Here is a 24,705-nt window from a genome sequence, read left to right as displayed (position 1 = left end):
TGGCCCCTGTGTGAGTGCCCTACACCTGCAGGACAGGCCCAAGTCCTCCTGTGTTCAGCCCTGGCCTTCTCTCTGGTGGTGGGGGTCTTTGCTATAGATCCTCTGGCCCCCTGGCCCTGCCCCATTCCCCAGGGACCCTCACTAAAGCCTCTCCCTCTCAGCCTGGAGTTTGTGTCTGTCTCGAACTCCTCAAGAAAACACTGTCCTGGCACATTTCACTTGGCAGTTATTCCTGAGACCACCCCCTGCCCCTGCACTGACGTTCTTGTTAGCCACATAAACACTTTATTCTACTCTTTCGTATAAAATCTTGAGGGGTCTGGGATATAGAGCTAGGCGGGTTCTTTCTCCTCCTCAGCATGCTGGAGCACAGGCGGGCACCTAGAGGAGGAACTGTACCTGCTCAGGAAATGGCTGGAAGGGGAAGTGGGGGAAGGGGGAGCCGTGTGGCCCACTTGCTGTTCAGCATGTGATTAGCCGCTGCAGAGGCCAATGTGGACTCCAGGAAGCGCTCTCGTGGCTGGGAAGGCAGTGTGTGTCCCCACGCTGTAGGGGCTGCAGCAGGGAGCACACCCATGACTCAGGTTGTGCAGGGTCAGGGCTCCGGGCTGAGAGGCAAGGGGACAGCAGGAGGGCAGCTGGAGCCACCAGTGGACAGATGGCAGGGGCCATGTACCAGGCTAAGGAGCGTGGACTTCATCCTGAGGGCACCACTGAGGGTTTTAGGCAGGCGGGTAGTGCAATGGACGTGATAGATGTTTCAGAAACACACCGCTAGGGTCCTGGTGGAGAGTGGGGCAGGCAAGGCGGCCAGGTGAGGCAGGGGAAGTTGGGAGGGTGAGGGAAGCGGGGCAGCCCTACTCTGGCTTGGAGATAATGCAGGAGGAGGTTTCAGGAAGGATGAACTAGGCCCTGGGCAGCCCACAGCTGTGGTGGCCGCGGATAGCAGGGTGGCGCTGGCTTCGTACATGGAGGTGCTAAGGGGACTGACTGGGTGGTGGGGAGGGGCCTTGAGAGATCCTCAGGCCATGCTGCATGGAGAGCCTTGAGGCTGCAGTGGGAATGTCCAAGTCCAAGGTTGCCTCTTGGCCCGGAGCCGCGGGGCGTGAGAGCTCAGCAGGGCTCACACGCAGCCAGGTCCCAGGCAGTGGAGGGATCCCCTGCAGGAGTAGCAGGTGTCACAGGGCAGGAAACGCAGTACAGGCTGGGGCTGAGAGCTCCAAAAGACCAGGCCTGGGCAAGCCAACGGGCCCAAATGGCTGAGCCCTCAGTCTCTGTCCAGCTCTTGGACGGGACCTCCAGCCTGTGTTTCTCGTGGGGAGGCTGGAGAGAGGCAGGGACCTCTGTGTGAGGCAGGCCTGGGCAGAATATCAGGGTGCCCACACAGATGGACTGCACAGAGCTGGGGAGGCCCAGGGAGCACCCGAGGAGCACGGCAGGCTGCCCTGGGGCAGGCCAGTGACCTGTGCCGCTTGCCCAGGCAACAGAAGAGTGAGAGGGCTACACCGTGCCATCTCCAGGGAGCACCTGGTAGACACAGCCAGGCCACTTACCATCGGGGTACCCCAGCACAGGCTTAGCTCACTCTGAGCACCCCAGGGTCTCTGTCCATTAGTTGGGAACTCAACACACACCTTATGTAGCTGCGTGTGGGCAGAGGCTTGACACTGTGTTAACCTCCACTTTCATTTCTGGTCCTGTGTCCCCATCAGCAGGGAAGGCCTGGAGCCCCTCCCGACTTCATGTTGAAAGTGGCAGGGAGAAGAGTGACCAGGGGAAGGCAGAGAGCAAATCCCATTTATTGGAATTTCACTGACAGCAGATTGAGAGGAAGGCTTCCCCCTCCCCTGAAACATGCCGTCCTCTCTGCCCTCAGGGCTCAGCACAGGGATAAGACCCCACTCTGCATGTCCCCAGAGGGCAGCACTCCAGGGTGGGGGGGAGGGGTGCTCTACGCCAGGCTGGGGAGCTGGGACAGGAGGGAAGACGTGCACCCTCACCTCTTGGCTCAATCCCTCTCCCCGGGACCTGGTGCTGCCCCCAGTCCCTGGGGTGGGCTGGCAGACAGGGCTCATGCAACAATGAGTAGACAGGAGGTGGCACAGAAACGTGGCCTTGTTGTCCCCTGGCGGGGCGGGAGGACTAAAGGGGCCATGCTGTGGCCACAGCGGGTCCAAACAGAAGTATCTGCAGTGTACATATGGGAGGGTTGGAGAGGGGCGTCCTCTGCCCCAGGCTGTGCCTGGGGACAAGAGAGAGGGGAAGGACAGCTGGCACTGCCGTGCCAGGGGCAGGGTCCAGGCCAGCCATGCCACCTGAGCGGGCACAGAGAGCTGGAGCTGGGCTACTCCTTGGCGCGGCCAATGATGGTGAGGATGTACAGGAAGATGTTGATGATGTCTGTGTACAGGTTCAGCGCGGCAAACACGTACTCTTCCGGGCTCAGGGACAGCTGCTTGTTCCCCAACAGCAGCTGGGTGTCCACTGCCAGGAACTGGAGGTGATAGCACAGTGGTGTTGAGGGACAAGCCTGCCCGCCAGTGTCCCGCCCCTGGCCAAGGCCGCCCCTCACTCACGCAGGTGAAGAGCAGAGCGCCCAGCGAGGCGTACACAATCTCCAGGATGCGGTTCCGGATGAAGATGCAGAGGATGGCGAAGATGAAGAGCACCACCATGCTCACCAGGAGCACACCCATGCACGAGGTGAAGTCGTAGCGGGTCTGCAGGCGGGGGAGGAACGGGCCATGGGGCTGGGCCTGGGAAAGCCGCTCGGCCCCTGCGGCCACAGCCCAGCCATGGGAGGCCCCTCACCTGCATGGAGAAGATGACGACCGTGAAGCAGACGGCTGTGGTGATGCCCACGGCCATGATGACTGCCTCGGTGTTGTAGAAGCTGGCGATCATCCCCACCATGTACGACAGGCTGGCGGTCAGGACCGACTGTGGGTGGGAGACACACGCTGGCCTTGGGTGTGTGCCACCCCCGCCCGCCCCTGCCTCATGAGCACAAGGAGAACCAGGGTGACCAGGCCCGGAAGAGTGGGTGTGTGGGACTGCATGGCCAGACCCGGGCCCAGAGGCTCAGGTTTGGGGGTTACCAGTGCAACAAGGTTCCAGGGGTGCTTTCGCCGAAAGTCCCCACAACAGCTGAGGACGATGAGGGAGATGAAGAAGACAGCATAGGAGACATAGTAGGTCCAGACGTTCTCCCGGACAAAGCCCTTCACCTCCCCAACAAAAGTGAACACAGACACCGTGGACAGGGTCACCGACAGCTGCAGGGTCAGCACCAGGAACACCTGGGAAAGGAGCCGCTCAGAGTCATCCACTGGGCGCCACACCCCCCACCTCCTCCGAGATGCCCCCACCCACCTTGCGGATGAAGGCCTGTCGGATGCTCTTGTCATCCCAGTTGGTGGCAGGGAAGTCCTGGTTGTCATAGTAGGATGGGGGACCCTCCTCCTGGTAGTTTCCATGCTGGGGTGCTGAGGAGCAGACAGGCTGGGTCAGCGCCACTCACGAGCACCTCCCCCTGCCCTCCCCACCACCCCACCCCTCCCTTCCTGAGACTCACAGTCAGGGTCTTGTCCTGGGAAGGCCTGTGGCTGTCCATAGGGGTTGGGGGGAAAGGGGCTCTGGGGATATGGCCCCTGGGGGTAGCCCCCTTGGGGGTAGGGGCCCTGTGGGTAGCCCTCTTGTGGGTAGGGGCCCTGTGGGTAGGCCCCTTGGGGGTAGGGGCCCTGTGGGTAGCCCCCTTGGGGGTAGGGGCTGGGGCCATGGGGGTACCCTGGCTGACCGTAGGGTGAGGGCTGGAAAGGGGGCTGCGGGTAAGGGGCCCCAGGGTAGGGAGGCTGAGCATAGGGGGGCATGGGTGGCTGGGGCCCCCCCGGATATCCAGGGTTGGGGGGAGGATAGTTGTCCCCAGACACCAAAAAACTCTTTTCATGGGACATGGCCTCGGGTTCGGCGGTCCGCCCCTAGAGCAGGCAAACAAGAAACAGTGGAACAGTTGGCTTGCGCGACAGTGTCGGGACCCAGCCCTGCGCAACTCCACCTGCTTCTGGGAACCCAGGGGGAAGAAAGGGAAGACCGTGACCCTTGCCATGGGCTGTGCGGAGCCCCAGAGCCTGGGCCTGGAGAAGTGCGTGGGAACCTGACCGGACCGGCGCCGTGGGGCCTTCCCAGGGCTCTAGGCCGCCTTTAGGGTGGGGGAGGGGCCGGGCGAGGGGACAACCGCCAGCCTCGGGATTTGGGGCTTGGTTGTTTATCACAAGCAACCGGAGGCCTGCACCGCTGCCGGCGTCTCCCGGGTGGGAGCTCAGCGCGTGGGGGCTGGGGTCTGGTCGGGGACGTGTGGGGTGTGCCCGGACCCTCCCCTCCGCATCCCGCCCCTTAAGCAGCTTTAAGGGGCCGGAGCCGGCGGCTATTTCTATCCCAGGAAATCCCCGGGCCATCTGTGACCAACAAGGGCCCGAGCCCCCCCAACCCCCCGAACCCAACAACAGGGCCCAACGGCCCCGGGCTCCGGGTGGGGGGATCAGGCCTCGATCGGCTGCCGGTGCCTGCCAGTGGGATACGCCGGGAACAGCGGGGTGCGGGGGAGTGTGGGGGATGGAAGCGACCACGGAGCGTGCGGGGAACAAAGCGGGCGTGGGGCAAGGCGGGTAGGGGCTGCGGCCGTGGCACTGGCACCGAGGGCGGATGGGCCCTCCGCGGGCCGGGGGCGCACAGGGTCATGGGTCCAGCAGTCGCCGCAGCGCGCCGCCCCCTCCCTCCGGCTCCAGGCCGCCGCGGCTCCCCGCCCCCACCACCGCCGCCACCTCTGGCCGGGAGCAGCCGCGTACCCCGGCGGGACCAACTGACCGACCCGAGGCGGCCACGCTCGGATGCGCAGGACCCGCGTGGGGGCAGGGGCGGGGGCGGCCGGCCGCACGCGGCAGCGGGTCGGACGCGCTCCTGGGCTCTGGCCGGGGACTCACCGGTGGCGGTGCGCCGCAGGCCGGTGAGCACGGTGTCCGCTGCGCGGCCGCGCGGTGATGGCCGGTGCGCCCGCACCCGCACCCGCACCCGCACCCGCTCGGCGGCCGCTCGGCTGGGCCTGCGCCTGCGGCTGGGAAGACGCAGCGGGGCCTTGTGACGGGGCGGGGTAGGGGGCGGGGCCGGGCGAGCTCGGGGATGGGCGGGGCGGGGCAGGGCGGGCGCGGCTTCCGCGGACCCGACCCACTGCGCCCCCTTGCTTGTTCCTTTTGGCTCCGGCTGGAGGCCCGCGCCCCTCACTGCCTGCCGAGGGGTGGGGTCGGGCGGTGGGCGCTGAAGACCCCTGGAGGCAGAAGTCTGGTCTGGCCAATTTGGCTGGCCGTTCGGTAGTTAAGAAATTTATTCCTAAATGCGGGATTTGCTGAAGCTGCCGGGGACTGACCATCCGTTCTCGGGCCTTAAAACACAACGTTCACTTCTTTTCATCCAGGTCTATCCTAAATCAAGGAGCCTAATCATTTAGTTCCCAAATTGAGGCCTCATGGTTTAATTGCCCCATTTTCTCTATCAGCCCAAACTCGGCCAGGCCTGCTACTAGAGACCTTTTTTTTTTTTTTTAAATTCTTGTGGATACATAGGTGCATGGGACGTTTTGATGTAGGCATGCAGAATAATCACATCAAGGTAAATGGGGTATCCATCAGCTCAAGCATTTGTCCTTCGTGTTACAAACAATCCGGTTATACTCTTGGAGTTGTTTTAAAATGTACAATTAAATTATTTTTGATTACAGTCACCCTGTTGTACTAGCAAATACGATGTCTTATTTTCCCACTAGAGACCCTGAACGCTCACTTGTCTGCCTGACGTCCTCACAAGCTGCGAGGGGCTGAGGCTTGAGGATACAGCAGGACTGGAGGCCAGGCCGCCTCCCTGCTTGGCTCCCAAGTCCTTTTGGGGGAACAGTGACTGGCAGAGGCAGTGTGCATCCTGCTGCCAGCCTTCCCACCCAGGGCCCAGACCCCACCTGCCCTTCTGCCCTTGGAGGGCTGGCCGCTCCCAGACCGCTCTGAGTCCTGCACCTATGGTGCACTGGTGCAATGTTTAGCAACCAGACCTAGTGAGGGGAAGCCTGGGGTGCATTTTTTGCACATGCCCATGGTGTTATTACCCACCAGGGCTGGTTTCAAGTTACCCCCAGCTGAGCAACCAGTCCACAGGAATTCCTGAAACTGTACCAGTCTGCTTGTGGTGTGAGTGGTGCCTGTGCCCTCTGCAGCCAGGGTCGGCGTAATGGGTAACCTGTGATGAGTTCCATTAGAGGAAACGTGGGAAAAGCAGGGATGGATTTACCTTTGTAGAAGCAGAAGCTCACAAAATTTGAGAGACCTTTAAGAAAAATAAAATGCCGGCCGGGCGCGGGGGCTCACGTCTGTGATCCCAGCACAGTGGGAGGCTGAGGCGGGCGGATCACAGGGTCAGGAGATCCAGATCATCCTGGCTGACACGGTGAACCCCTGTCTCTACTAAAAATACAAAAAAAAAAAAAAAAAAAAAAAAAAAAATTAGCTGGGTGTGGTGGTGTGCACCTGTAATCCCAGCTACTGAGGAGGCTGAGGCAGAAGAATTGCTTGAACTTGGGAGGCAGAGGTTACAGTGAGCTGAGATCGTGCTACTGCACTCCAGCCTGCGTGACAGAGTGTGACTCTGTCTCAAAAAATAAATAAATGAATAAATAAATAAATAAAAAATAGCCAGGTATGGTGGCGCACGCCGGTAATCCCAACACTTTGGGAGGCTGAGGCAAGTGGATCATCTGAGGTCAGGAATTCAGACCAGTCTGCCCAATAGAGTGAAACCCTGTCTCTACTAAAAATACAAAAATTAGCTGGGCATGGTGGTGTGTGCCTGTAATCCTGGCTACTTGGGAGGCTGAGGCAGGAGAATCCCTTGAACCAGGGAGGCAGAGTTTCAGTGAGCTGAGATCACACCATTGCACTCCAGCCTGGACACAGAGAGAGATCCCGTCTCAAAGAAAATAAACACTTTTTTTAAAATTTTGAGACGGAGTCTTGCTCTGTCGCCCAGGCTGGAGTACAGTGGCTTGATCTCGGCTCACTGCAAACTCCGCCTCCCGGGTTCATGCCATTCTCCTGCCTCAGCCTCCCAAGTAGCCGGGACTACAGGTATCCACCACCACGCCCGGGTAATTTTTTGTATTTTTAGTAGAGACAGGGTTTCACCGCATTAGCCAGAATGGTCTTGATCTCCTGACCTCGTGATCCGCCTGCCTCGGCCTCCCAAAGTGCTAGGATTACAGGTATGATCCACTACACCTGGCCAAAAATAAATAAATTTTTAAAAATTAAATAAATAAAGTAAAATGCTGAGTACAAAGTTGAGTAAAGGGCGTCAGGAGGGGTCGTGTAGGCAGAGTCCCTAAGTGTCTTTAGATTTATGTTAAATCTGCCTTAAAAACAGAGTAAGGGGCTGGGCACGGTGGCTTGTGCCTGTAATCCTAGCACTTTGGGAGGCCAAGGTGGGTGGACCACCTGAGGTCAGGAGTTCAAGAGCAGCCTGGTCAACACGGCAAAACCCCATCTCTACTAAAAATACAAAAATTAGCCGGGCGTGGTGGCACACATTTGTTTTCCCAGCTACTCAGGAGGCTGAGGCAGGAGAATCACTTGAACCCAGTGGGTGGAGGTTGCTGTGAGCTGAGATCACGCCACTTCACTCCAGCCTGGGTGAAAGGGTGAAACTCCGTCTCGGGGAAAAAAAAAAAGAAAGGCAGAGTAAGGGAGATCATGCCAGAGGGGTGGCCATGGGGGTTTGTGGGGAAGGGAGGGCCAAGTAGAGGAAAGGGCCAGTCCCAGGCCACTGAGGCAGGAGAGCCTGTAGCTCTGCAGGAAGAGCTGAGAACCTGGAGCCCTCTGAGCATCAGGGTGTGCAGGGGGCATGGGGCAGAGAAGGGACTGAGGTCTGGTCAGGTGCAGCTGGGCAGGTCCTCAAAAGGACTTTGGAGTTTTTGTTTTGTTTTGTTTTGTTTTAGACAGAGTCTCACTCTATCACCTAGGTTGAAGTGCAATGTCATGATCTCAGCTCACTGCAACCTCTGCCTCCCAGGTTCAAGCGATTCTCCTGACTCAGCCTCCCGAGTAGCTGAGATTACAGATACCTGCAACCATGCCCGGCTAATGTTTTCATTTTTAGTAGAGACAGGGTTTTACTTTGTTGGCCAGGCTGATCTCAAACTCCTGACCTCGTGATCCAGCTGCTTCAGCCTCCCAAAGTGCTGGGATTACAGGCGTAAGCCACTGCGCCCAGCCCCCAGCACTTTGGTTTTTACTGTTGCTGATGCTCGGAGCTATGTAGCAGCTGCTGGTGTCACTTTACAAGGCCCACCCTGACCCCTCTGTTGAGGACCCACCATGGGAGTGGCAGGCAGACAGAGACTAGTTAAGAGGTGAGCTTAGCTACCTAGCGAGAGATTCTGGAGGCTGGGACCAGGGTCGGGGCAGCAGAGGTGCGGCATGTGCAGGGCTGGGAGCGAAGGCTGGCCAGGGTCCTCAGCTCCCTGGAGGGAGGAACAGCAGGGGTGGGGCTGGGTTTTGGTGGGCTGAGGGGTGAGTGGGAAGTAGGAGACGGAGAGCAGTAGTAGCCACAGCTCTTTGAAAGGCTGGGAACAAATGGAGCTTGGGTGATGTCAGGGATTTGTGGCGAGTGGGATTGTGGATTCCGAAGGCACCACCCAGGTTTGAGGCCTGGTGCTGCTGTGGGCCTGTCTGCACCTCTGTTTCCCTTTCTGTGGTGAGGATTAGCGGCAGCAAAGAATGCAGTGAGGCCATCACCCTGTCACCTTCTGGGGTTATTTGTGACGATGCCAATGATGGTGTGAGATGGGGAGGTGCAGGCAGGACAGAAAGCTGCAGGAATGAGCGGGCAGGACCCAAGGCGGGAGGAAGGCTGTGCTGCAATGCACGCTCTTGGAGACCAAGGGTGGGGAGCTGCCTATGCTCAGCAGCTGGCAGGTGTGAGGGACCAGGAGCAGGGTTGAGAAGGTTGCTGGAGGCATTGAAGGCCAGCCTGGCCAGGGGCGGACCTGAAGACCCAGCACTTGTCATGCAGAGGGTGTCATGGACACAGAGGCTTGGAGATCCTCAGTGAGGGGCCCTTGGTGGGTTTAGTGGGGAGGGTGATTGGCCATTTTCGGACCACGGAGGCCAGGGGAGTGAAGGGCCACCAGAGGACGCTCCTGTCTACCCTGCCAGCCAGGGGCTGGAGTGGGCCAGATGGGGCCGGTGGACTGGACTGGGCTGGCTGGAGTGTTCTGAGAGGTCCAGCCTGGCCAACACCTCCTGGTCAGCTGGGGGTTGAGGCTGCAGCAGGAGAGGAAGCTTCTGAGCCCCAGTAACCAGGCCTCAGCGCCCAGGGCCCAGCTGCTCCCTCCCTCCTTCTGTCTTTCAGTTTCACTTTTGTTTTCCTGCTCCCCGCAGAGTTAGGCTTGCTGAGGGGCAGGCGCAGGAGTCCTGGCTGAGCTCATGGCCTGAGGCTGCCGAGCGGCAGCAGGGAGTGTAAGTACCGTGTGTGGGGCCACCCATAACGGGTGAGTATTGAGGGCACCCCTCGGAGGGGCCTGGGGAGGGGTAGGAGGGGTGGAGTGGGCTGTTTCCCTACCCACCCGATGCCCCATCCCAGGGCTGCAATGGCGGAGGCAGAGGCAGGGGTGGCAGTGGAGGTCCGTGGACTGCCTCCTGCCGTGCCCGACGAGCTGCTCACACTCTACTTTGAAAACCGCCGACGCTCTGGAGGGGGGCCTGTGTTGGGCTGGCAGAGACTGGGCTGCGGGGGCATCCTCACCTTCAGAGAGCCTGCAGGTGAGAGGACTGGCTGAAGGGGCAGCCTGGGTGCCTTGACGTTCTGATGCCTGACGTCCTGCCCTGCCACTGCCCACAGACGCCGAGAGGGTCTTGGCCCAGGCAGATCACGAACTACATGGTGCCCAGCTGAGCCTGCGGCCAGCTCCACCACGAGCCCCTGCACGCCTGCTGCTCCAAGGACTGCCCCCTGGCACCGCACCCCAGCGTCTGGAGCAGCATGTCCAGGCCCTGCTGCGTGCCTCGGGGCTCCCAGTACAGCCCTGCTGTGCCTTGGCCAGCCCCCGGCCGGACCGGGCTCTGGTCCAGTTGCCCAATCCCCTTTCTGAGGCAGGTGAGAGGCGGGTTGGGGTTGAGGTGCTGGCTAGGGGAGGTTCCCTGAGCTGACCTGCACATTCCCCACAGATGTCCGTGTCCTGGAGGAGCAGGCCCAGAATCTGGGCCTGGAGGGGTCCTCGGTGTCCCTGGCCCGGGTGCCCCAGGCCCGAGCAGTGCGTGTGGTGGGGGACAGCGCCTCTGTGGACCTGCTGCTGCTGGAGCTGTACCTGGAGAATGAGCGCCGCAGTGGTGGGGGGCCCCTGGAGGACCTGCGATGCCTGCCCGGGCCCCTGGGCACTGTTGCCTCCTTCCAGCAGTGGCAAGGTGAGTGGGGCTGGGCAGACCCAGCTGACCCTCCCTCTCCTGCAGAAATCTGACCGGTTTTCTGTCCTTTCCCTTCCTCCAAGTGGCAGAACGAGTGTTGCAGCAGGAGCACCAGCTGCAGGGCTCAGAGCTGAGCCTTGTCCCCCACTACGACGTCCTGGAGCCTGAGGAGCTGGCTGAGAACACCAGTGGAGGGGACCACCCATCCACCCTGGGGCCTAGGGCTACTAAGCATGCTATCCTGAGGACTGGAGGGTTGGTGACGGCTCTGCAGGGTGCAGGGACTGTGACAATGGGCTCTGACGAGGAACCAGGGCAGTTAGGGTCCTCTCTGAGGACTGGTCCCATGGTGCAAGGTACAGGGACTATGACGACGGGCTCTGGCGAGGAACCAGGGCAGTCAGAGGCCTCTCTGAGGACTGGTCCCATGGGGTCTCTGGGACAGGCAGAGCCAGTCGGTTCAATGCCCATGGGGTCTCTCGAACATGAGGGGCTGGTAAGCCTGAGGCCTGTGGGGCTGCAGGAACAGGAGGGGCCCATGAGCGTGGGGCCTGTGGGGTCTACAGGCCCAGTGGAGATCTCTAAGGGGTTGCTAGGGCAGGAGGGCCTGGTGGAAATTGCCATGGACTCACCAGGGCAAGAAGGGCTGGTGGGTGCCATGGAGATCGCCATGGGGTGTCTGGAGAAGGCAGGGCCTGTGAGCCCGGGACGTGTGAAGCTGGCGGGGCAGGAGGGCCTGGCGGACATGGTGCTGCTGATGGAGCCAGGGGCGATGCGCTTCCTGCAGCTCTATCATGAGGACCTTCTTGCGGGCCTGGGAGACGTCGCTCTCTTCCCACTTGAAGGACCGGATGTGACTGGCTTTCGGGTGAGTGACCCCTCAGGACTCCTCACCTTCAGCCCCTTCCTCCTACTGACTCAGAATACCTCTTCTGTGCTCTAAACCTGCAAACTCCGCCTCTGCCATGGCCCTGCAGCTCTGTGGAGGCCAGACTTCCTGCCAGGCGGCCGAGGAGTTTCTGCGGAGCCTGCTGGGCAGCATTAGCTGCCATGTGTTGCGCCTGGAGCACCCGGGCAGCGCGAGGTTTCTCCTGGGCCCAGAAGGGCAGCGCCTTCTCCAGGGGCTGGAGGCTCAGTTCCAGTGTGTCTTTGGGACAGAGCGCCTGGCCACAGCCACCTTGGACACAGGCCTTGAAGAGGTAGAGATGGAGTCCCACCCCCGCCCTCCGCTTTCTCACGCCTCTGCCCCAGACCTTCTCTGCCCTTGCCCAGAGGCTAGTGGTCCTGACGTCCTCTCCCTACAGGTGGACCCTACCGAGGCCCTCCCAGTGCTCCCTGGTGATGCCCACACCCTGTGGCCCCCAGACAGTACGAGTAGTGACCAGGAGCACGTGAGCCTGGGTAGGACTCCCTGGGAGCCCTCAGCACATCCTGTGGCCCTCACTTGACCCCACCCCCTGCCCTGCTCTGTCCTCCCATCTGTCTACTGACCCATCTTAGGCCCATCGTGTACCCCAAAAACTTGCTTCCCATCTTTCACCCGTTCCAACTCCTCCTGGGCCCAGCCCCTGACCCAGTGGCCTCTCCCTGCCCCCAGAGGAGGTCCGAGAACTGCTGGCCACCCTGGAGGGCCTAGACCTAGACAGGGAGGACTGGCTGCCTCTGGAGCTGGAGGAGGAAGGGCCTCAGGAGCAGCCAGAGGAGGAGGCGACCCCAGGGCATGAGGAGGAGGAGCCTGTGGCTCCCAGCATCCTGGCACCCAGGCGGCTGGAGGAGGAGGCCGCTCTGCAGCTGGCCCTCCACCGGTCGCTGGAGCCTCAAGGTCAGGCGGCTGAGCAGGAGGAGTCTGCTGCCCTGCGCCAAGCCCTAGCCCTCTCCCTGCTGGAGCAGCCCCCGTTGGAGGCAGAAGAGCCTCCAGATGCGGGGACTGATGGGAAGGCCCAGCTGGTGGTGCACTCGGCCTTTGAGCAGGATGTGGAGGAGCTGGACCAGGCGCTCAGGGCTGCCTTGGAGGTCCACCTCCGGGAGGAGACGGTGGGGCCCTGGCGCCGCACACTGCCTGCAGAGCTGCGTGCTCGCCTGGAGCGGCGCCATGGTGTGAGTGTTGCCCTGCGCGGTGACTGCACCATCATCCGTGGCTTCGGGGCCCACCCTGCCCATGCTGCCCGCCACTTGATGGCACTTCTGGCTGGCCCCTGGGATCAGAGTTTGGCCTTTCCCTTGGCAGCTTCAGGCCCTACCTGTGAGTCTACATCCTGGACTGAGGGGCAGTGGGGTGGGCTGGTTAGCAGGGGCTAGTGCCCCAGGCATGGCTCTGACCTCCCCTTTTCCCCACGCATCAGTGGCAGAGCAGACGCTGAGGGGGCCCTGGAACAAGCTGGAGCATCTGGCAGAGAGCACCGGGGAATTCCAAGAGGTGGTGCAGGCCTTCTGCGACACCCTGGACGCTGCCCACAGCAGCATCCGCATCGTTCGCGTGAGTCCATGCCCTGTCTCTCTGGCCCCATGGCGTCCTGGGCTCTTGCACCATCAGCACCTTGCCAAGTCTGTGGCCTGTCTCTCTCGCCTACATCAAGGTCAGCTGACCAGGAGCTGACAGGCTCCCAGCCCTGTTCTCTGCCCAGAGGCCGTTCCCAAAGTGGGTAGGGAAACAGGAGGGAACAGAGTGGGGGTCTTGGGATCTGATAGCCCTGAATGAGGGTCCCCACTCTGCCGCTCATGACTGGGTCACCAGGGACTATGGGACCACTTCCAGGCCTCGGTTTCCTTATTTGGAGCATGGGCGGTGACGCCATCTTGTGGCTATTGTGAGGATTACTCGTTTCACAAACGCATCCCTTGTGCTGTTCTGGGTGCTCTTCTGCCTCCACAGAAAGGCCCAGGCTTGCTGCGGTCACTGTGCTGGGGTCACTGTGCTGATGACACTGCGCGGGGCACTCTCAACTTTTGATGCTCAAAGTTGTGCGTGGGGCCAGCAGCATCACCCTCCACCAGGAGCTGGTCAGAAATGCAGAAAGAACCTCTGGTTATCCCCAGACCTGACCACCACCATCACCACCACCACCACCACCATCACAACATCACCATGACCCTCACCACCATCACCATAATCACCATCACCATGACCCTCACCACTCACTGTCATCACCACCACCATCACCACCACCATCACCATCACTATCACCACCACCACAGCCACCATCGTCACCATCACCACCATTAGCGTCACCACTATCACTGTCAGCTTCACCAACACACCTTCACCACTCACCATCACCAGCATCACCACCACCCAGACGCACTGAGCTCATATCCTGGTGGTTTTGTTAATTATATGTACTTGGTTCTTCCGGTGAGCACCTTTATGACTTTAGCTGGTACACTTGAATATTTTTTTTCACTTGACAGCTTTAGAGATTGTTTCTTGCCTTCCTGCAAGAAGGCAAGATGGAGGAGAACGGGCCTCGCTTCTCTCTCTTTTGCCTCCTTCCTCACCTTCCATCTCAGTTTGGTCAGTTACATTATTTTTATTATGTAGTAAAGGTTTCTGTAACTATCACAAAGCCTCCATGCTTGGACCATAGGTTGGTAGACGTACTATAACAATGAAAAAATATTTACCATTGAGCCATAGAAAGAGAAATGAAATCCTAGTTATTAAAACTGTGTTCTGTCAAAAAGATATTCTAGAATTCAAGGCTAATGGCTGTTGTTTTTTTGACTTTCTTTGTTTTTTCTGGGTCATGCTTGACCACTGGGTTACTCCGTCCCCACTTGTCACCTTTCGGCACAGATTCTTTTGTTTAGTGGGAGTATCTCCTTGAGTGGATGGCAAACATATTTGACTTTTAAATTTATGTATATGTGAACATATATATAAACGTATACATTTATATAGATAAACATACACATTTATATATATATATGATTTTCTTTAAGACAGTGTCTCTCTCTGTTGCCCAGGCTAGTGTGCAGTGGCACAATCTCGGCTAACTGCAACCTCCGCCTCCTGGGTTCAAGTGATTCTGCCTCAGCCTCCCAAGTAGCTGGGATTATAGGCACACACCACCACACCCAGCTACTTTTTGTATTTTTAGTAGAGATGGGTTTTGCTTTTTTGTGTTTTTTTTTAGATGGAGTCTCACTCTGTCGCCCAGGCTGAAGAGCAGTGGCATGATCTCAGCTCACTGCAAGTTCTGCCTCCCGGGTTCATGCCATTCTTCTGCCTCAGCCTCCCGAGTAGCTGGGACTACAGGTGCCCGCCACCACACCTGGCTTATTTTTTGTATTTTCAGTAGAGACGGGGTTTCACTGTGTTAGCCAGGATGATCTGGATCTCCTGACCTCGTGATCTGCCCACCTTGGCATCCCAAAGTGCTGGGATTACAGGCGTGAGCCACCGTGCCCAGCCAAGACGGGGTTTTGCCATGTTGGTCAGGCTGGTCTCAAACTCCTGACCTCAAGTGATTCACCTGCCTTGGCCTCCCAAAGTGCTGGGATTACAGGCATGAGCCACTGCGCCTGGCCAACTTTTAAATTTATATTGTCCTTTACAATTGGAGGTATTTTGCAACTGTAATTTGATGTTGGTATAAACTTGCATGTTCTCGTGTGTCCTAATATGCCCTTATTTGTCCTCATTCTTCATTAATAGTTTGGCGGAATATAGTGCTCAGGTTCAAAATATGTTTTTCCTCAGATATTTGAAGACATTGCTGTTTTTCTTCCTTCTTAAAAAATATTTTTCTTGGAAAGTTAAAAAATATCCCCCTATGGTTTCTTAGCATCTGGTGTCCGCAGTGAGAGACCCAATGTGAGAAGGCGAGATTTCTTCCCGTTTGCATACTGACCTCGGGGTGTGTGTGTGTGAACTTGCAGGGTTTTCTTTCACTCTGAGGGTTGAGGTTTCCTGGCAGGTGGGTGCCAGGGGCTTGTCTTTCCTCGTTGTCCTTCTTGGCATTTCACAGATCTTGTATATCTGAAGATGTTCCTTCAGCTCAGGGAAGCCATCTTCCCTGTGTGCACTGGAGCTCCGGCCGGTGGAGCTCATACCCCTTTACCTGCTCCCTTGGAGTTCCTTTCTCTTCCGTTAGCTCCGCACCCTGCGTCAGTTCCTGAACTCCATCTAGAACACTAGCTGGGGCTTTAGTTTGAACCACTTCCTCATTTGGCTCACCCCCCTGGAGTGAGCTCAGCGTCCCTTTCTGAACGTAGGAGCACTCTGGTTTTCAGACTAGTTCCTTTTCATGGCAGCTAGTCTTGTTTAATGGACATAGTGTTCTTTTGCAACCCTGTGAAAAAACTATTTAGAATTTCTTTAAAAGTGTTTCCCAAGGGTGACTGTCAGGTTGGTCACCTGAGGCCTTCTCTCCCACCTGGGTCTTTCAGCACTGAGAGGTCTGTGGGCAGCTCCTGGTGCTGGAGTCAGGTCCTGCAGGCAGCATAGGGCCCTGGCTCAGCTCTTCTCTGCAGAGGCCTCGCTGTGAGTGGGTGGGGTTTGCCCACCTGTAGACCTCCACGGGAGGGGGGAGGGGGGCATCAGACTCCCCTGGAGGGGTCAGTCTCCCCAGAGGCCCTCTGAAGTCACTTGTCTCATGGAGGTGCTACTGTCTGCTGCTGAACAGGGCATGATGGAGGCTGCAAGGGCTCCCTCAAACCCTCCAACAGAGGGCTCCTGGCTGCTGGGCTCAGTTCTGCCCTGGGTGGGCCCCAGGGCGGAGGAAGGGTGTTTAATCCTGGCCCGGGCCATCCCCCCGCAGGTGGAGCGGGTGTCGCACCCGCTGCTGCAGCAGCAGTATGAGCTGTACCGGGAGCGCCTGCTGCAGCGATGCGAGCGGCGCCCGGTGGAGCAGGTGCTGTACCATGGCACGACAGCGCCGGCAGTGCCTGACATCTGCGCCCACGGCTTCAACCGCAGCTTCTGCGGCCGCAACGGTGAGGCCTGAGCCCGGCAGGCGCGGGGGCTCTGCGCACCGTGACCACCCTGACCTTGCCCTGTCCCGCCCTGCAGCCACGGTCTACGGGAAGGGCGTGTATTTTGCCAAGCGCGCCTCCCTGTCGGTGCAGGACCGCTACTCGCCCCCCAACGCCGATGGCCACAAGGCGGTGTTCGTGGCACGAGTGCTGACCGGCGACTACGGGCAGGGCCGCCGCGGTCTGCGGGCGCCCCCTCTGCGGGGCCCAGGCCACGTGCTCCTGCGCTACGACAGCGCCGTGGACTGCATCTGCCAGCCCAGCATCTTCGTCATCTTCCACGACACCCAGGCGCTGCCCACCCACCTCATCACCTGCGAGCACATGCCCCGGGCTTCCCCCGACGACCCCTCTGGGCTCCGGGGCCGCTCCCCAGACACTTAACCGAAGGGGCCACCTTCTGGTCTCCTGCTTCCCAGGCTCCCGGCTCCGCACAGCCTGATGCCCCCCCGGCCCCAACTGTGGCCGCCTGAGCTGCGGAATCCAGAAGGCGGTGTGGAGTTGGGGGTCAGCAGCGGCCGAGGGGGGCTGGGCTGGGTCCCCGCCTGGGCCGACCCCACCACCAGGGGTCAGCAGAGCCCAGGAGGCGACGCCGCCCGCCCGCCCGCCGCGCCCAGACCTCGCCTGAAACGGCTCTGTTGTTTGAATAAACGTGAACGTGAACCCAAGCGGAAGGGCCCCGGGAACTCCGACTGCGACCTCTGTTTGGGGACTGGGGACCTCCGCGGCCCAGGGGCGGGGTCTGCAGCTCCCGAGGAGGCGTCGGGGTGCGGGGCGGGGCCCGGAGCGCACCGGGGCGAGCGCACTGCGTTCCTGTGTCGCGCACGCTGGCGCAGACAGCGTCTCCTTGCCGACCGGCCCGCCCCGTGTGCCCGGGACTCAGGTGTGCGCCGCGCCCTGGCCGAGTCTCCCCGCTGCCCTGGCCGAGTCGTCCCGCGCGGGCACCGGCCCTGCCGCTCCCGTGATCTCGCGCAGACACGGGCGCGCCGCGCAGACACGGGCGCCCGATCTCGCGGGCAGCGTTCGCTCGCGCTCCTCCGGGCCCGCGCGGTGCAGCTCTGGGTGGGGGCCGGGGCGGGGCTCGGGGTTCGCCCCGCCTGCGCCGCCTCCGCCGTTCTCCCGGCCCGAGCAGTCTGGCTGCGGCGGCAGAGCTGAAGCGAGCGGAGCCACCAGGCACGTAAGACCGCGGCCAGGATGGAGAGGCGCGCCGCGTGCGGGCGTTGCGGGGTGGGGGTCGGGAGGGGGTCTCCGGCCGCAGGCCACACGGAACTGGGGGCTGCGTCGCGCCCCCTCCTGCCCTTGCTCGAGAGGACAGGATCTCCCTGCGCGCTCGAGACTGCGGAACTGGACGGGCGGTGCCCGGGGTGTGGGCAGGAAAGGCTGCTGGGGAGGCGCGGCTGACCGCAGGGCTCTGGGCCGGGGACTGCAACCAGGGCGGCCCGTGGAGGAGCCAGTGGGGGCGGGGCGCGGCGGGCCCCTGCTCGGTGTCCGCTGTCTCCTCCCTAGCCCTTGGCCTGAGGGCGGAGGCACAGAGCCCACATTGTGCCCCCACGCCAGCCCACCCTCGCCGAGATAGAGTCCCATTCACCTCTCGCACGCCAGTGCTCTTGGGGACGGGGGCTGGGGAGTGTGCGCGCGTGGGTATGCGTGCGCTCTGGTTGCGTCCGCCGTGCAGGTGTACGCGCCCCCACGGTGGGCTGCTGGAGCGGCTGCCTGGGCTCCCTCCCGGCCTCGCCGCAGCAGAGCTCCGGCGGCCCACGCCGCTGCGGCTGTAGCTATTTATAGGCCTTCGCTGCGGAGATGGAGGTGGGACTGCGGGCTGAGGTGGGGGGGCGTGATGGGGAGTCCTAGAGGTCAAGACAGCTTGGAGGTGGACTGCTGGTGTCCAGGGGAAGGGCTTGGGTGTCCTTCCCTGATGACCTGGGGAGTGGTGGGGGCAGTGGTCAGCGTTCCTTGATGGCCTCGCCTGCCTACGATTAGAGGGTTAGAGGCGGGTCCAGTTTGGGATGGAGGCAGTGGAGGCCCGCATCTGAGTGAAGGTAGTCGCCTTTCGCCTTCTATTGGACAGGGTGGAAGGTGGTCTGTCCTGTGCCGGTTGAGCCCCTGGGTGACAGAGTAGGAGGGTGTGGGTGACTAAGAGAGGAGAGTGGCAGTCAATGTGCGGGAGTGGGGGTGGCCAGGGTGGTCAGTGTCCTGGTGATAGACTGGAGGGTGAGGCCAGTGGCTGGGGGGGGGGTCACTGTGTGGGTGTCTGAGGAATGGGCGGGAGGGGGCGAGTCAGTCATGGATGGAGAGAGGGTAAGTGCCTGGGGTGAGAGCATGGGGGTCAGTATGTGGGTACAGCAGGGTGCAGGAGGGGTGTGGGTGCCAGTGTCCAGGCGAGAGGGTGAGTGGGGCGGGGTCAGTGTCTAGATTAAGAAGGTGGTGGGTGGGTCGGCGTGCAGAGTCCACTCCTGAACAGGCAGAGGTGTGACCCCTCTTGCTTCCCCTCCAGGAGGCCATGTCGAGTGAGGACGCTGAGGTCCGGGCAGTCGCTGAAGATGTCTCCAATGGAAGCAGTGGCTCGCCCAGCCCCGGGGACACACTGCCCTGGAACCTTGGGAAAACCCAGCGGAGCCGGCGCAGCGGGGGTGGCGCTGGGAGCAACGGGAGTGTGCTGGACCCTGCGGAGCGGGCGGTCATTCGCATCGCAGGTAACTGCGCAGAGCCTTGCCTGTGCACCTCCTTAGCACACGCAGGTTGACTGAGTTCCCGCTGCGTGCTAGGCGCTGGAGCTGGGACTGGATGGGGGAGGCCTGGGGGGATCTGCGGGTCAGGGAGGGCCTCGCGCATCCCAGGTGAGTGCAGGCGGCGCAGCGCCACCTGCTGGGCCGGCCCAGGCGGTTCATGAGACCTGGGGTTGGGCTTCTTGCTGCGGCGTCCATCATTGACTTTAAAACGCTCCAGTGCCCAGATGCAACAAGGATAATATTTTGGGCTCCTGGGGCAGAGCTGCCCACAAGGCCCTCGGTCTTGGCTGCCACCATGGGGGCCAGGTGGGCATGTACAGGAGCAGTGTATAGGGAGGGGACTTCTGGTTGTCTGGAGCCCCAGCCTCTTCCTGAGCTAGGATCCGGCCTTGCTTGCCAGTAGCTCCCCATCCAGGGAGGGGACACCTGGTTGTCTGGAGCCCCAGCCTCCAGGATGGGAAGCACCTGCGAGAGGCCTGGGGAAGGGGTAGGGCAGGAGGGAAGTGGGTGACCTACAGCTGGAGGCCATGGGCAGGGTGTGCTAGGAGAGGGAGGAGCCGTAGCTCTCTAGGCTTCAGCTGGAGAGTCCTGACCTGTTCCAGCCGGAGGGAAGGGAGGCCCCTGCGGGAGGCCAGGAGAGGGCTGCAAGGCCAGGTGCTGAGCCCTAGGGGGATGTTGCAGGCGACAGGAATCGGGGCTGGTGGGAGCAGGAAAGAGGGAAGGAGAGGGTCACCGCCCTGGACCCAGCCCCAGCCCTAGGATCTGGTTCAACCTGCATGACCTTCAGGGCCTTTCACAGCATACGCGGACTTTAAAGAAAGAAGTCACTTTCTTCCCACTTGAAAGGGAATCACTTGTGTCGTTCCCACGCCTGGACTTTCCTCGCCATCACCTTTACAGTTGTGGAGGAGTGTAGGGGGTCCTGAGGCCCTGGCTGACTGTGGTGGCCTCTGGTACTCACTGCAAAGGCTGTGCCCACAGCAAGCACCTTCCGCGCGCCCGGGCTCTGCGTCCTCTGACGGTTTCCTTAGGATCTCTGACGGATTCCTGGAAGCGGGACTTGCAGTTACAGGACATGTGGCATTAAGCTTGGAGAAAACACGGCTAGGGGCATCCCAGACACGGTGGCCGACATTGGTGAAGGCGGGGAGAGCTGGAGCTTTGCCAATCTGATGGATGGAAAGAGTTGTTTTAATTATCACCGAGCATTTTTTCCTTCTGTGAATGGGCTACTCCAGTCCTTGTATGTGGACTTAATTTTTCTTGTGTGTGGTGTTTTAAGGGTTCTTTATACCGACTCAGTCGTCTCTAGTGTTGCAATGGGAAAGTTCTCAGCTGCACGCGGGAAGCGAGGTGGGGGGCGGGCAGGGGCGCATCTCGGAGGCAGTAAGGTCGCCTGCGGGGAACAGACAGGTCGGGGCCGCCTCTAGGCAGGGGCCACCCGAGGACCCCGGGTGTCGGCGGCCGCGACCCGGGCGGGAACGGGAAGGGACGTGCATGCGGGACTCGGAACTCGCGGAACCGGCCCGCCGGGAGGCGCCCAGACCCAGCTCCCTCTGTCCGGCCGCGGCGGCCCCGGCCCCGCCCCGCCCGTGGGGCATCCTGGGTGCGGGGGCGGGGCGGGGGCGGCCTCTTTAAGCGGCGCGCGCGGCCGCGGGGACAGAGTGGCCGCCGGGTGCTGGAGGCTCCGCTGCGCCCCGCGCCCCGCGCCTGCCGGCATGGCCGCCCTGCTGACGCCTGGCCCGCCGCCCGACGAGCAGGACTTCATCCAGGCCTACGAGGAGGTGCGCGAGAAGTACAAAGGTACGACCCCCCGCCCCGCTGCCGGGCCGGCCCCTCCTGACAGCCCAGCCGCCCTGCACCTTGTTGTCCACGGTGGCGGTCCGATCGCCGGCCCGAGCGTGGCCACTCCGCCGGCCTCATCCGCCTGGATCGCCCCCCACGGCCGCCAGTGCCTAGGGAAGGGACGGGCGCGCTCCGCTGAGCCCCCGCGGCCATGCCCTTAATAGGGCATCGCGCGGCCCGGGTGGGTGGGGTGGGTCTCGGAAGGGTGGGGGCGCTCAGGGCTTGTCGGGGTCGGCTGTCTGGGCCAGGATCTGGTGTCTGTGGCCAGCAGACACATGGGTCGAGGCTGAGCCATCCCCTGCCCGTCCTTTGGGACACTTCTGCATGGGACAGAGGAGGCTGCGCCGCCTGGCAATGGGTCACATAGTTGCCGCCTCTCCTCACCTCCCTAAACTGGTGAGGGCCTGGGCTGCCACCCTTCCTTGGCAGGGCACCCCCTACACACCCCTTCTCTGTTCCCTAGAGGACAGCTGTGGGCTAGGGGTCATGGTGGCCCCTCCTTCCTCACTAGGGGAGCATCAGAGTGGCCTGCCCACCTGTTTGGTGCCTCCTGTTTGGTGCCTCGGCAGACCCCTTGCCCTAGTCCACGCCCATGGGGAGCCCCTGCACCAGCCCAGGCCCCGGCGCCCGCCAGCCATTCTTGCAACCCAGCTGCCTGGCTCGGCCTGGGTCGCCCAGCTCCAGGCGGTTGTGGACACAGCATTGGCTCTCCACCTGCAGAGGCTTAGGGGCAAGGGACTGAGCTGCTGGGGAAGGTCGGGGTGGGGGCCCCAGGCAGAACCGATCAGAGCAGGCTCCAGCTCCACGTGGCTGGTTTTGCTGGCTCTGCCCCCAAGGGCAGCTCAGGGAGAGAGGTTCTGCTGGGGCCCCGCTCTCCACCACAACCTTGCCCAGCTGGGTAGGTTTCATGGTGCCCTGAACTCATCTCCTTCAGGCGTCCTCCATGGACGGCTCTGGGGCAGGGTGGATGTGCTGCTGTGGTTCTCTTTGACAGTGCTGTGCCCAGCCCCTTTGCCTGTGTGACTAGTTCATCTGGGCCAGGGGAGACACTCCTGCACTCTTGGGGAGGCCTTGAGGGGGCGGCCTGTTACTCATGCTCTGCATGGCCAGCCCTGCCTTGGAGGGAGCACCCGGAAGGTGCTGGGGTGTAGGGCAGGGAAGCAGCCGCCCACCTGGCTCCAGCCCTCCTGGCAAGCCCCAAGACAGCTGTTTCTGAGCTGACCACTCTGTTCAAAGTGCGGGACCTGTGCAGAATGGTTTCCTCCTGGAGTTCTTGGTCTGGTCAGGTTGCTGGGCTGCCTAGGGTGTCCTAGCCTGTTCGGGGCATTGTGCTGAGGCTTTCCTGGCCCCAGGGATATCTTTTCTCTACCTCCTGGGCTACTTCTGATTCATCCAGGGGTGAGCCAGACAGATGGCTGGAGGTTGCTGGAATCCTATCTCAGGGCCCTCCCTCCCAAGCTCAGCTCCTCTGAAGGCCAGGATTGGTGTTGGACACACTTGCAGTCTTGGCCCATTGTCTGCCTTCTGGGCTTGGTTGTGGAGGCTAGTGAGGGGCAGGGGGTGCTGGGGTGCCTGCCTGAAGTGGAGTCGTCACGTGATGGTGCAGCTGCCTGCGTGTGTGTGGCACTGGCCTGAGAGTGGCTAAACAGCAAGGCAGGTGCTGAGGCTCCGTGAGCCCACCAGGCACCCCAAGTCCCCTTGGCTCCTGGCTGGGACAAGGGGACGGGAGGGGCTGGGCTGGTGCTTGTGTCTGGGAGCCACGGGCCAAGGCTTAGGGGGGCATGCAGGAGTTCAGAGGTGGCCCGTGTACCCGACACCTCTCCCGGCCTGACCTCTATGAGCCCGTTGGACCTGCTAGAGGGCTGGAGCCCTGGCCCTTCCTGTCCCTGGGGTGGAGGGACTGCGGGAGGGCACGGCCCCCCTTGCCACCCAACCCGTGACAGTGAGGCAGACCCAAGTCCCTCCATGGTAAGCAGCTGCGGGCCCGTTCTGGGCCCCGCTCAGCATTTGGTGGCTCTGAGGAGGCAGGGAGGCCAGGCCTGCACCCAGGGACCCCTGCCCAGCTGATCCCTGCACTGAGAAGGTACCCTGGCTTAGGCCTCCCGGCCTCCTCCCCTCTGTGGCATTGCCCCGGTTCCACCTCACTCTGCCCTCTCACAGAGACAGCTCCCTGTCTGACCCTCGCTCCGGTGACCTTCACCCCCACCCCACAACATCTCAGACCCTCCCCTGGACACGTCATTCCCTGGCTGTCCCCTGGAAATCCCCGGTCTTCCCTGTACAGTCAGTCAGCCACTGCTCCGCCCAGAACAACTTCCTGTCTGCCTGAGCCCCTCAACCACCCCCCCTTCTCCCTGTCCCCCATCCAGGGCAGATTCCTCTGGGGCTGAGGCTACTGCAGCCTGTGGTGGGAGAGCTCTGGGCGCCCTGTGGGAGAGGCCTCCATGCTGAGGGCTGTGGGCTGGTGACTTAGACAGTCGGCCCAGCTGCCAGTAAGTGTCCAGTCGCCCGGCCCCCCAAGCCTGGCCTGTGACAGCTCATAGAGGCTGGGCCGTCCTGCCATCCCGTGGGAGCCTGGAGAGAGACCTGGGGTGGGTGAGGCGGGGCGGGGACAGTTCTAGGGGAGAGTTGTGGTGATGCAGGTGAGTGGAAGTGTGGCGGTCAGTGAAGAAGGAAAGAGGGTCAGGGCATGAATGCAGGCCGGGGAGTGGGGCTTAGGGGTGCTGTGAGGTGGTCCTGGAGGGGCAGCAGGGGTGAGAAGGAGGCTGGGGTGAGTACTGTTGGTGAGTGCATGGGGTTGGTGTGGGGCAGGGGCCAGGGGTAGGAGGCCTGCATTGGTCTGGGGGAAAAGTGGGCCTGGAGAGGGGCTGGGTGTGTTCGGTGCCCACAGAGCACGTGCCCAGCCTGTGGCCTGCACTCTCTTCAGGACCCCTTGCCAGCCCCGGGCCTGCCCAGTGCCATTGTGCCTGGCCCCCTCATGTGTCCCCACTCTCCCCTGTCCTGGACTCTGAGCTTGGTTATCTGTGTCCCTGGCACTGGCCCCAGGCCCTCAGCCAGCACTGCAGGGTGTTTGCACGGGTGAGTGGGTGATGGCGTAGGGCGGTGTCTGCAGTGGTTGGTGCTCAGCTGGCAGAGGGCAGGCTGGAGGTTATTTGGGGCTCACTGGAGAGGAATTTTGGTCGGTGTTTACTGTCAAAAGTAAAACGCTCCAAAAAAAAAAAAAAAAAAAGAAGAAGAAGAAGAAAATCAAACAGGGTGGAAGTATACGAAGAAAAATGATGAGACCCAGGCTCCCGGCTGGGGCGATGGCTGTGCGGGAGAGAGGGCGGGAGAGAACACGCGGATTTGGCCGCCCCTTTACAGGGAGCTCAGACTGAGATTTCCTCTGGAGCCAATGGCTTTTCATGTCAGTACCGATTAGGTTGACCTTATGCTGATTATTAGTATTTTTTAATAGCTTTATTGAGAGGTCATTCACATGCCATAACATTCGCCCATTCGAAGTGTCCAATTCAGTGGTTTTAGTAGATTGGGAGTTGGGTAGCTGTCAATTCCAGGACATTTTGTCACCTAGCCCCTGGCAACACTGCTCTCCTTTCAGTGGTTATGGATTGGCCCGTACTGGCCTGTACTGGCCCTGGGTCTGACCCCTTCGACCTGCC

At 61.1% G+C, this 24,705-nt stretch overlaps 3 protein-coding genes across 5 annotated transcripts in view; 2 read left to right on the top strand and 1 right to left on the bottom strand.

The window, feature by feature from the left end:
- Window positions 1–1,780: 1,780 nt before the first annotated feature.
- On the bottom strand, window positions 1,781–5,135 carry GRINA (glutamate ionotropic receptor NMDA type subunit associated protein 1). Its single transcript, XM_008001870.3, has 7 exons — window positions 4,980–5,135; window positions 3,575–3,977; window positions 3,373–3,485; window positions 3,099–3,299; window positions 2,812–2,940; window positions 2,577–2,720; window positions 1,781–2,494 (listed from the first exon to the last, which is right to left on the bottom strand). The coding sequence occupies exons 2-7, from the start codon at window positions 3,951–3,953 to the stop codon at window positions 2,345–2,347; spliced, it is 1,116 nt and encodes a 371-aa protein (XP_008000061.1). The 5' UTR covers window positions 3,954–3,977; window positions 4,980–5,135; the 3' UTR covers window positions 1,781–2,344.
- Window positions 5,136–9,235: 4,100 nt separating this feature from the next.
- Window positions 9,236–17,155, top strand: PARP10 (poly(ADP-ribose) polymerase family member 10). Its single transcript, XM_008001868.3, has 11 exons — window positions 9,236–9,551; window positions 9,676–9,854; window positions 9,934–10,188; window positions 10,260–10,496; window positions 10,580–11,364; window positions 11,474–11,695; window positions 11,801–11,897; window positions 12,094–12,738; window positions 12,839–12,972; window positions 16,256–16,430; window positions 16,507–17,155. Exons 2-11 carry the CDS (start codon window positions 9,683–9,685, stop codon window positions 16,851–16,853), a joined length of 3,069 nt encoding a protein of 1,022 aa, XP_008000059.1. The 5' UTR covers window positions 9,236–9,551; window positions 9,676–9,682; the 3' UTR covers window positions 16,854–17,155.
- A 371-nt stretch (window positions 17,156–17,526) lies between these two features.
- Window positions 17,527–24,705, top strand: part of PLEC (plectin) — a 61,745-nt gene continuing 54,566 nt past the window's right edge. The window contains exons 1-2 of one of the 3 annotated variants that reach the window (XM_073018499.1): window positions 17,527–17,642; window positions 18,964–19,162. In XM_073018499.1, the coding sequence (XP_072874600.1) occupies window positions 18,970–19,162 (193 nt within the window). In that variant the 5' untranslated portion in view covers window positions 17,527–17,642; window positions 18,964–18,969. Of the gene's footprint in view, window positions 17,643–18,963; window positions 19,163–20,863; window positions 21,002–24,705 lie in introns of those variants that run through there. The other 2 variants (XM_073018500.1, XM_008001862.3) reach the window with 2 other exon arrangements.

Source organism: Chlorocebus sabaeus, chromosome 8 (assembly GCF_047675955.1).
Source record: "Chlorocebus sabaeus isolate Y175 chromosome 8, mChlSab1.0.hap1, whole genome shotgun sequence".
Taxonomy (NCBI): Eukaryota; Metazoa; Chordata; class Mammalia; order Primates; family Cercopithecidae; genus Chlorocebus; species Chlorocebus sabaeus.
This window is presented reverse-complemented; position numbering and strand designations above follow the sequence as displayed.

What these genes read in the sequence shown, in the direction of transcription:
- GRINA (XM_008001870.3), bottom strand. Translation starts at nt 3,953, where the DNA reads ATGTCCCATGAAAAGAGTTTTTTGGTGTCTGGGGACAACTATCCTCCC. An exon ending in GACAGGCCTTCATCCGCAAG is followed by an intron (nt 3,300 to 3,372) that starts GTGGGTGGGGGC and finishes CTCCTTTCCCAG; the next exon opens with GTGTTCCTGGTGCTGACCCT. An exon ending in TCGTCATCTTCTCCATGCAG is followed by an intron (nt 2,721 to 2,811) that starts GTGAGGGGCCTC and finishes CCCCGCCTGCAG; the next exon opens with ACCCGCTACGACTTCACCTC.
- PARP10 (XM_008001868.3), top strand. Translation starts at nt 9,683, where the DNA reads ATGGCGGAGGCAGAGGCAGGGGTGGCAGTGGAGGTCCGTGGACTGCCT. An exon ending in TGGACACAGGCCTTGAAGAG is followed by an intron (nt 11,696 to 11,800) that starts GTAGAGATGGAG and finishes CTCTCCCTACAG; the next exon opens with GTGGACCCTACCGAGGCCCT. An exon ending in GCAGCATCCGCATCGTTCGC is followed by an intron (nt 12,973 to 16,255) that starts GTGAGTCCATGC and finishes ATCCCCCCGCAG; the next exon opens with GTGGAGCGGGTGTCGCACCC.